The 11,835-nt window shown below is 41.5% G+C and overlaps 1 protein-coding gene across 1 annotated transcript; it reads left to right on the forward strand.

Moving 5' to 3' along the window:
- The first annotated feature begins 8,302 nt into the window (after positions 1-8,302).
- Positions 8,303-9,720, forward strand: LOC133777573 (uncharacterized). The gene is made up of 2 exons (XM_062217254.1): positions 8,303-8,647; positions 9,329-9,720. Exons 1-2 carry the CDS (start codon positions 8,396-8,398, stop codon positions 9,401-9,403), a joined length of 327 nt encoding a protein of 108 aa, XP_062073238.1. The 5' UTR covers positions 8,303-8,395; the 3' UTR covers positions 9,404-9,720.
- The last annotated feature ends 2,115 nt before the right edge of the window (positions 9,721-11,835 follow it).

Raw genomic sequence — 11,835 nt, forward strand, 5'->3', positions numbered from 1 at the left:
TCACATAAAAAAGAGAATTACAATAAAAAAAAAAAAGGTGTTCAAAATACGAAAACAAGAAGCATCCTAAGCCCCATCAGCTGGCCCTTTGGAGGTCGCGGTCTCACCCTGCTCCGCCGCGGCAGAGGCCTCTCCAGTCTCCGATGGAGGAGCCTCCTTATTCAGGCGGGCTTGAAGCCGCGGCAACAGGAATGCCCAGAGGTCCGGCGGCATGAAGGAGAAGTCCGCGTCCGGATTGTGGGACCAGCAGTGATAGAATAGGTCCTGTAAGGACTGCTCCGACACGGCCCGCTCGTCTTTCAGGGCGGCCTGGGAGGTCTGGACTTCGGCCTTCGCCACCTCAAGGTCTGCCCGCGATGCGGCCAGGGACTTTTTAAGCTCTAGGTTCTCGGAGCGAAGCTTCTCTAGCTCGGAGGCGGCCAGGGAGCGTTTAAGCTCTTGGTTCTCCGAGCGGACCTTCTCTAACTCGGCTTTTGAGGCTGCCAAGGCGTCTCTCGCCTCCTGAGACTCCTGGAGGGCAGTCTGGCGATCTGCTTCCAAACCCTCGAGCTGGGCCTTGGTCCTAACGATGCCTCTATAGGCGGCAGCCATGCCCTGCAAGAAAAGAGTGATAAATTAGCAAACTGGAAGGAGAAAGGCGGCGTGTGAGTGTCAAAGCCTTAGAAGAAGGGGGCACTTTACCGTTAAAGTCATGTCCATAGCGGACTCTATAACTCGGACCGGGCTCGTTGTTTCGATGGCCTGGAGCTCCTTCTCCCTGATATTGTAATAGTGGCTGACGGCATAGCTGGCCAACTCGTACACCGTACCCCGGAATGCTTCTGGCATCTTCTCCAGAGCCCGGGGGTCGACCGGGATACGCACGTCCGGGGCTGCCGTGGCCAGATTCCCGACCTCTATTACCCCGTCCTGGGAGGCCAGTGGAGATCGTTGGGGTGGCGGATGCATGAGTCCTGTCCTGGCGACAGGGAGGTTCGCCCCCGCGACCTGGGATGACGGGTCTCTCTCCTTCTCCGTAGCTGGGGATTTGGTGGAGACCCCGGTCGAGCTCTTGGACTCACGAAGCCTCTTTAACCTCGGCCCCGCTGGGGGATTCCCACCAAACACAACGCCCCGCAGACTATTCCCGGGCTGAGACATCTCTTCTGCCAAAGAGCAAAAAACACGGTTATCAGTAATCATACAGAAATAAAGGCAATAAGAAAGCAAATACTAAGGGAGCCCTACCCCCCGAGCTGGAAGAGCCTAGGACGATTATCTCACGAACTGGCGAAGGGTCTAGGTCCGGTTCTGAATCGGGGCTGGACTCTTCTACGTACTGCCTAATCCCCGGAGCGTAGACGCCCCTCTGGAGCGCAGGCCACGTGCGTAAATTGGTCCCGTACTCCTCAAAAATGGCCGACCTAAAGGCTAGGGTATTATCTACTACTACGGTACCCTTGGGCCGACTCTCTTGGTTGTCCAGCACGAGCTGGTCAACGCAGTGGAGCAGAAGCGTGTCCAGGTTCGGATTCCTTGGGTGACGATGGACGAGCTGCCTAGGGTTGAACCTAACCAGCCGGGGGTCTGCAGTGGCCCTATCTACGTTCTTAAATAAGTAAAAGTTACCTTGACCGGAAGGACCCGTGGCTGCTCCGGATTGGGCCCTCTCCTAGATCATCCCCTGGGCGACCTCCAAGCTCCTCTTCCTGTTCCTCACCAGAGGAACTTCCTCACCTTCTTCCTCGCCTTCGTCATTTGCGACCTCCTCCGCGACGGTCGGCCTGTTGTCGCGGGCTGGGGGAGGACCCCGGGGCCTTTTCAAATTCAAAGTCTGATTTGGGAAAATCAGCTTGCAGAATACCATCGCCTCGTCTGTCACGAGCACGCGGTAGTCTTTCTCACTGGGAGGCAGGTTCGCCAGTGTGTCGTATTGACCCCCGAGGGTCACGGACTTTTCGGTCCTCGAGTAGATGGCTGCAAGGTTGGTTGAAATCAGAATTGGAATAAGGGACGAGCTAAAATAAGATAACCGTTAAAAGGCGAGCTAAATGGAGGATTACTTACGAGGGCGGTTGAAATAATGATGATCGCAGTTTCGGAACCCAGTAGACATAAAAAACTGGTCTTTGAAGTCGTTTGGATGGCTCGGCAGCTCGATCACTGCTGCTGTGTTAGGGAAGCGGGTTAAGTAATAGAACCCGTCGCCTCGCCCCCGCTGGTCCGGGCTGGCTTTGAGGCAGAAGAAATATAAGATATCAGCAGGAGTGGGGACCTCCCACTCATGCTTTTGGAACAAATACCTCAGTCCCGCCAACAGACGGTAGGAATTGGGGGGAGCTGAAATGGGGCCAACCCCACATAGTTCAGAAAATCAGCAAAATACTGATCCAGGGGGAGGAAGGCCCCTGCCTTGAAGTGTTCCCCGCTCCAGGCCGCGAACGACTCGTCGAGCGGCGTGCAGCTCCTCTCCCCATCCGCAGCAGGTCGGGCGATCACGGAGGTCTTCCCCAGAGGAATGTTGTGGTTAAGGAAGATTTTGGTGACCTTTGCCTGGCTGGTTATCTTCGAGACGATTCTCTCCGCCTCGAAAAACGCGTCAGGAGCCACCTCGGCCTGCTTCTCCACCGCCGGTCCAAAGTGAGGAATTGGCGAGCTGGTCACCACCGCCTTTCCTTTATCCTTCTGGGAGGCCGAACTTCCCACATTCTTCTGTGGCAGATTTCTCTTTGGAGCCATCTGGTCGCCTATCGAACAAAAGAAAACACTTTAGAAAAGGCGACCCAAGCAGGAGAGTGAGGCAAGCATTAAGTACACGAGCTGGGGTAAGCCCAGCCCGTGGAGAGTGGTGCCACGCGTTCCAAGGAACACGCGCCTGTGCCCTCAACAGATCCCAGATTACTCGGAATTCGTGTGTCAGAGGACTCAGAGTAAAAAATTGCCTTGGGGGGAAAGTTTCAACAGGCAAGGCGTGGCAAAACCGCTTTTAAGGCGTATTCCCTAAGCTACCCGGTTTTTGCACCCAAAGTTCCTACGGATCCTACCCAGAAATTGTTCCTAAGAGAGAATCATGGAACCCATGTTCTAAGGCGATGTCCCATGGCAAGTGTGCCCTAGTCAAAGAAGGGCCATCACCCTCCATATCCGCGCGACCCAGAAAATCTCTGCATGTGGCTACAGTAAAAAAATTTTACCTAGGCTACAGTGGCATGCTTTCAAAAATAAACAGGGACAGAAGACTTACAGTATAGGGTTGGATGGTGAGCGAGGTTGCTGCGCTGGTAGGAGCTTCGTTAGCACAGTAGTCTCCAAGGCCTTGAAGGAACTCGCACGCTTAAGCTTCGTGGACGGAGAAGATGAGAGCAATGGAAATGAGGGTTTTGTTCTTCAGAAGGTCAGAGAGAAAAGAAGGAAATTTGAGAGGTTCTGAATGGTAAGGTGGTCCGTGCGTGGGATGACCACCCCCTTTTTATACAAGGGGGGATCACGTGTAAAAGGCTCCTGGGAGACCCTCCACTCGAAATGTGAAACGACGGCTGGACAGTAGGCTAGGCCATTTAATGCGGTTCCCCCTAGAGTGTACCGTCGCCACCCACGGCGTTCCACGTATCAGACGCATGCGAAAAGCAGGGAATGCGAAGGGTTGTGGGAGAAGTCTAAAAGCTCCTACTGTGGTCTCCCATGTCTGACGTCATGGACCACGAGCAGGAGCTTGGGGGACAGATGTACGCCCTGGATTTCCCACGGGCTGTTTAGCAGGACGATCCTCAGACTAAACATGATTTAGCCCGAGGCTCCCACAGGCCAGAGGCTTTATCTTCAGGACGGGCCCTCTCTAGCTCGAGGGGATGGTGTTTCCTGCTCCCTCTTGTTGTTCCAGGAGCTGGGAACAACATCCGGCGACCACTGACGGATCAGCTCGGGTTATGGATTGCTCCGGTAGCGAGCTTCTCAGGAAGCTCTGACCCTATGGGAAGTCAACACGCAAGATAAACGTGCATAATCCTGCCATCACGTGTCCGATATCCCCCTGACTTCTCGGACACGCCGCAGGAACGTGCGTATTCAGACACCCACGGACGGGTTGGGCCGTGCGGCCCATTATCTCCTTCCATACTGATTAGACCACACTTGTGTGTCAGGTTTAGGAAGTAATCATGAATATCACAGACTTGATATGACAAATGGTAAGGTCACGGGATGACCTCCCTACCAATTTCCAGGTGCCTTCTCCTATAAATATGGAGACCCTGGGAATTGATAGGGGTTGGAAAAAATAGTATTGTAAGAACTATATATATTTGGTAAACCAATTACCCAGAAAAGATCAATAATATTGACTAGTGGAGTAGAAGGATTTTTAACCTTCGAACCACTTAAAAACGTGTTTAAGGTCACCTAGTTCTTTTCACAAAGATTTCATATCTGCGGCGGTTCTACTTTTAAGTACTAATCTCTTTCTCTTCTTCTCTTAATTACCTGTTGCCGAAGAACCGCGTCAACAACCTTACTACCATCAAAATCTTCACCTGAATCAATCCCACAATCCTAGCCCAAAAAAAAAAAAAAAAATCTGGTTACAACAAAAAATGGTTAAAAAAAACAATAAAGCATAAAAACAAACAAGTTATCTTAGAATCATCAGAAATAGGACTGGAAACATTATCAAAATCAGTTGGTTTTTCCCCTTCATTACAACCAGCACTTTCATCACTAGAACTTGCAACTTTTTCAGAATTTTTTGCAACAATTTTTGCAATCATTGCAGACAAATCACTGAGTTTCCCCATGAACTCAGATCTCATAACTGCAATATCACTAATAATAGATTCTTGGCTCACTTTTATTGATGAGATTGATTCACAAATCAATCTCAACTTTTCACTATCAACCTAGAAAAACATAATAAAATAATTTACAAAACAGCAAAAAAATAAACATAAAAAGAAACCTATAAATTTCAAAACAAAATAATATTTTTTTTTAACTAAAACAAACAACAAAACTAACCAGTACCTGGGTACCCGAACTACTATCTCCATCTTCAGCACACACCTTCGGCAAGTATAAAGGCTCAAACGTAAACTTCTTCACTGTCAGTTTCTTCCTCTCCTCAGAAGATGGATAGACATTCAGGATAGTCAACTGAATAAATTAAATATATATATATATATATAAACAAGAAACTGGTTACCATCAACTGAAACCAGGTACACAAACAAAAATCCTAAAATGAATAAAACAAATTTAGCAAGTAACCAGTTACAAAACAAAAATATTATACATTTTGATTGTTGAAAATCTTTGCTACCAAGTTTGAATAGAAGGCATTATCAGTACTCTTCCAATTCAACAAACGTGGATGTTTTTTCCCAACCCGTTGACAAAACTCAGGACTCAACTCAGATATACATTCATATATCCAAACAAGAAAAGTAATCGGAAAACCAAGAAGTTTGTAAGGGTGAAGGCCAACCTTCCCATCAACGAAAACTCCATCAAAGATTTTATTTCCACCCTTCAAAGCAGTTTTCAAATAATAAAAACTCCTATCCCATACCAACTTCCCAAAACTAATATTTGCTAATTCAGAAATATCTCGATCAACCATCTCAAAAAAGAAATCATCAACCAACTTCTCACTAGTATAGCCGTACAAATAGTTAACTAAGATATGAACTATACCCAATTTGACAATATCCTCATCATCAACTAAATCTTTACTAATGAAAGCATTTCGTAATTCAGACTTTGACACCTTACCAACAAAACGACCAAATATTTTTTTCTTAAACAAAACTTTCTTTTTTTGAAAACGACTGAAATCAAAATCACCATCACATTTAAGACCCGTAACTATAGCAAACTCTTCAACAGAAAACCTACAAACTCTACGACCAAGCTTAAACCACATTTCCTCTTCCTCCCTCTCATGAGACACCTCTCTCAACAACACAAGCTGGGCAAGTTGAGTTTGGAAATGAATATCACATACTTCTAAAAAGTGCCCAAATGGCGTCTTCTTAAACAATGATTTCTGACTTTTGGTCAACTTAGATTTCAAGTCATTAATGACACTCTTGTCATTAAAATGTTGAACCTTACTACCAAACCTCTTGGAGGGATTTATCTTTAAATGAGCCTGCAGAAGAAAAAAACAAAACAATTAAACATGTAACCAGTTTCAAAAAATATAAACATGAAAAATTGATAAGTACTTTACATTTATAAAACCAGTTATATGTATTTAACTTTGTATGGTTGAAATATATATATATATATAAAATAATTCATTCACTAAGGTAACCAGTTACAAACTCATTAAACAAAATCTTCCACTGTTATTTGCAAGTAACCAGGTACACATGTAACCAGGTACAAAGAAAACAAAACAGTTTAACGACAAAAAAAAACACAACAATAAAAATAAAACAAACACAAACAAAAATGAACATTATGCAAATTAACTACAAATCTACAAGAAACCAGATACACAACCATAAAAAAATAAAACAAACACAATCCACCGAATGTGAAAAACAATAACAGTAACACAAACAGATGAACAATTTTTTATTATTATACTTAAAAAAATAAACACATACCACAACATGTTTAGTCTCATGAGAATCATCTCCAGCATCCTTACTACCAGATGCACATGAATCCTTTGTCTGTTTAACAGTGGAAGGGGATTTACTTGTCTTCCTTGCAACAGTGGAAGGGGATTTACTCTTCTTCCTTGCAACAGACTTCAAATGTGTAACGTTACTCTTTCGAGAAAGAATCTCGCCAATATCATCCCCTACATTCTTCGATTCATCCTCTACTATACCAGAAATTTTCTTCTCAGAACCAGAAACACCACCAACTTCACCAGAGTGATCCATGCCACAACTTTGAAAATTAAAATATACAATACACTGCATAAAAAAAAACAACACAAATGAAAAAGAATAACAGATATACATATATATATAGCACAAATTACAAATAACTACCCATAAACTTCCCAAAAAAAAACTGATCAAAAACCCCACTAAAAAACTAACGATAAAATCGTGCACCAAAAATAAAAACCACCATTAACACAGATTAAAAAACAACCACCCACGACAGAAAATAGATAATACAAAACAAAGTTAACAATAAATATACATTAAAAAAATTAAAAAAATAAACCCTGAAACCGGATACTCACCGATACGAAAACACCACAAAGAGGCACAAATCCACAACGAGAAACTTATAAAATCCTAAAAAAAGGACAAAAAGAAGACATCAACACAAAAAATCAAATGCTGAAGGAAAGAAAAAATTCGAACTAAACGATATACAAAAAACGTGATACTGAAGAAAACTGTAAATATACACCTGAAACCAGGTACTCACCGAGACGAAGACACACACAGAAGGCGCAAAATCCACAACGATAAACTTAAAAAAACCCTAAAACAGAAAGAAAACTGAGAACAAATATTAAAACAACAATTGCTGAATAAAATATACTGATAAAATGAAGAAAACGTGATAATGAAGATAAAAAAAACAATAGAAAATATAGGTACTCGAGTACCTGCATGCATACTGAGTATTGATTTTCTTACAAAAATTATTTTCCAAAAAAAAATAATAATAATAATAATACTTAAAATGGCTGAAAAGCCCTCACAAAAATTCACATGAATGCATAAGAAACAACTATTGAATTATGATTTTCTTACAAAAATTGTTCCCCAAAATAATAATACTTAAAAAGACTGAAATTCCCTCACAAAAATTCCCAGATAGAATAAATAAACTTATACAAAAAAATATGGGATACAAAACAATTTATTTGATAAATATGGGAAAACAAAACCCATAAAAAAGTTAAACAACAAAAAAAACCATAAAAAATGCACACACAAAAAAAAAAGCCATAAATATCAAATTTTATTGGGTTTATACCTTTTTGAACCCTGTATTTTTTTCCATTACCTATTTTGGACCCTGTGTTTTGACAAATTACTTTTTGGACCGTATGTTTTGTAAAATGGTTAAAATAGAACTCTAAACTTAATTTTGATAAAGAAAAAATTGAATATAACAACACAGTTTTTAAGCAGAATGATTTTATTTTTGTTCTGAATTGTTAGTTTGGTAAATTATTTATAATTTTAGTTGAGAAAACATGAACTAAAATCAAATTTATGATTCTATTTTAACTATTTTACAAAATATAGGGTTCAAAAAATAAATTTTCAAAACACAGTATCCAAACATGAGAAAAAACACAGGTGCACCCAATTTTATTCAACTTTCTCATATTTCACGTAAATTCCTCAGCCACAAAAGCCTGTGTCTAATAAGCATCGGGAAGCCCGATCGAGCCGAAGGCGTAAACCAGCACGGAGAAGACTAACGCAGAAGCTAAATGAATGAGACGGCGGCGGAGATGGCGGGAAAGGAGTACCCAGCCGAAGCTGGTAGTGCCAAAATTGCGAGTCACTGGTGGTGGGCTGCGGCAAGCGTGGGTCAATTGGGATGGGGTATAGCTTCTGTCAGAAAAGGCTGCGCTGAACATTCAACCCTCATGCCCTTGAAGGCTTTCGCCGTCGCCTCCCTCTTCGTTGGCGCCCTCGCCTCCGCCTCCTTTGCTGGCCTTCGCACCGCAGGAATCCACAAGGTCAGTTTTCTAAATATCGTTCCTTTGGATCGCGGTGTTGCCGTTTATGGTTCTCAATTAGATTCTTGTGACCATGAATTGAATTGAGTTCTTTTCTTTTTTTCTTTTTCCCTTATTGTTTTGGCCCATTTTGCATTTAAGACTCGGAGAGATTACAAGAAAGAAACATTTTCCTAATTTTTCCTAAAATTTTATTTTAATTAAGTTTTTCATATAATTTTTCTAATGTTTTTTTTTCTCTCTTTTTACTTCCAAATAATAATAAATAATCCATTTATTTTTTTCACTCATAAAACCTGGGTTCCATCCGGTGGTTAATGTTTTGTGATTTCTGCAAGAACATTACGGATTATTATTATAATTATGGTGATTTTTGTTGTTACTTGCTCCCAAAATGAAAGATTGATTAGTTTCATATATTCAGTTTCAGCGAACATAATGACTCTTCTTCTATCAAACGCCGTGTTCATATAAGTAACTACATATTTATGTATATACTTCGGTGATTAATTGCCAGGACCTCTTCCACTACTCTCTTTCTGCCCTTGTTTCGATCGTTTTGATTTTATTTTTCTACTAATATTCGTGCTGATATGGTGAATTATGTTACTATTAACTCTATTTGTTCTTAAAATTGTGCTTCATGGTAATTGATTATTACCCAATTCATATGTCTCATAGGTGGAAGACTTGATCAAAGTTGGTGGAAATACAAGGACTGGACTTGGCGTTCGTCCAAGAGCAAGAGATGAATGACATTTTTTCTTTTAATCATTCACGAATTTTGTATACATGTGAGCACTATTGGGTAATTCCAGGTTCATGATAGTGGGAAAAATAATTACCACCATGTCTATCTCACAGTGTTTCAATAGATTTATTACACGTGTCTTTCCGATTATAAATACTCGCTACTCCAGAATGCAAGTGAGTAACATTTTAGTAGCTTGTTGGTGTCTGGTGGTGAATGGACACTTTTTATACTATAACTATTCTCAACTTCAATAATGAAGTAACAGGAGAATTGTATATGAAAAGCGTGTGCTTTCAATTTGCACAAGTTTCTTAAATTATGTTGATTAACGAGTATTTTTTTTCTATTTAGGAAAATTATTAGTTAACAAACAAAAATGACTTCATTTCCTGCAATATTGAGAACTTAAGGGGTCGTTTGTTATGCATGAATTTGGACACGAGAATGAGATTTTGAACACTTTTCTATGTTTGGTACTGTGTTTGAGTTTTTATAACCTGAGAATCTGTACTCTAGGGGTTTTAACTTTTCTTGATTCTAGGTTCAAGTAAAACCTGACAAGTGGTTTTCAGATACCCAGGAATGTGAAACACTTCAAAATTATTATTATAATTTTTTAAAAAAATCTTAAACCAATAATTTTTTAGTTAATAACTTATTTTATTTTTTAAGTTTATAATATAAAAAACAAATATATATATATCAAATTATAAAATGATAAATAATATTTGTTTATTTAAAGAAATTGATTTGTAAAGTCTTTATATCGTTACTTTAGTTTAAGATTACAAATTAAATATTATTAAAAATAAAATAAGGGTATTTTTGTAATTTTAAAAATTATACTTGATTCTAGTATTCAATAGATGTATTTTTTAAATTTTGTTAAAATATATTTCATGAGTAAAATTGTTTATAAATTATTTTGATGAAATATATTATTATATTAATTTTATGAAAATATGAAAACTTAACAGATTCCTATGCACAATCAAACACAGAAAGTGATATTCCCATGAATCATAGATAAGATTACAGTGCACAACCAAACACAATGATGTAAGTTTCCAGACTATCAAATTACCCTCTTCAACTTTTCCAGTAATATGAAAACTGTGAACTCCTCATACCAAACGACCCCTAAAAATACTAATATTATTGTTATCACCGTTTCCTTCCCGGGCGCCCGGGTCCACGCTTCAAGCCCGCGGGCTGCCCGAATGAGTTTGGGCCCAGAGCGGGCCCGTTTGGCAAAGAGTAAAATAGACGTTGGCAGCCCAAGTCTAGATAAGGCCCAAAGGGCATCCGAGGAGTGTCGTCCGAGACAGTCATACGGGAGATGGTATGAGCGTGGCTTCCGATAATGACAGTCGAGATCGCAGTGGATGATTCCGGAGCGTGGTAAACGGTCCGGGATCCTGGTGGAATAGCCCGAGCACCTAGTAAACGTTCTGCACTCCTGGTAAATGATCCGGGCCCCTGGTAGACGATACAGGACCTTGACAAACGGAGGGGGACGTGGGTAAACGAACCCGGGTCGGTTGTCTGAGGTTGGCAAGGTAAAGCGTCCGTGACCCTGACCTCGTCCCATGAAGTGTGGGGGTTGTCCCCACGCTTCACCTGCAGAAAATGCTACCTTGGGATTGTACGCCGTTGGTTCAGACCTGCGCCGCCACTACTCTGACCGATCTTGTCCCCTGAATCTGCCTCATAACACGAGATGCCCAGACCAAAGCCCCAACTTGTCGAATGACAGATGTGGTTTGGGTCGGCCCAGTGGGCTCAGATTAGTGTATTTTTTATGTTTTAATCCTTTGTATTCGGCTTCCATTAGAGAAGCCAGCAGTATTTATACCCTTATTAGGCTCGGGTCAGCCCAACCCAAGCCCAGTGCACCCGTAAACCTATAAATACAGGTAATGGGGCATTGGGCAAGGGGGACCTCTGGCTTGGAAACAGTTACTCTGCTGAAACTTGTAGAAAACTCCATTGTTATAGATTCTCTAAGCTCTAATACAATTGTCACGCTCATTAACGCCCCAACCACATAAAAAACCTTGTCTTTATTCCATAAATCATTTCTTCTAAGCTCTCTAATCTTTTATTATTAAGGTTTCCGAAAAACTCGGTAAACATTTTGGTGCTTTCATTGAGAGCATAAGAAAGCTAGAGTTGATCTCAAACATCTGCAACAATGGTGAATACAAGACACACCACTTTCGACCCTACTAACCAAGAACCGGGCAATGAAGAGCCACTGCCCAACCAGCCTCTTCCTCAGAGTCCACCTGAGGACGCTCCCCATCAGATGTCCCAGCCCGACGAGTCGCAGTACTATGAAGGTGGAGCGGAATACGAGGAAGACTACTATGAGGAAGAGGGAAATGAGGGGGAATACCACGACCTAGAGCCTGAGGATCCCGAGATCCCAGAA

This window comes from Humulus lupulus, chromosome 5 (assembly GCF_963169125.1).
Source record: "Humulus lupulus chromosome 5, drHumLupu1.1, whole genome shotgun sequence".
Classification (NCBI taxonomy): domain Eukaryota; kingdom Viridiplantae; phylum Streptophyta; class Magnoliopsida; order Rosales; family Cannabaceae; genus Humulus; species Humulus lupulus.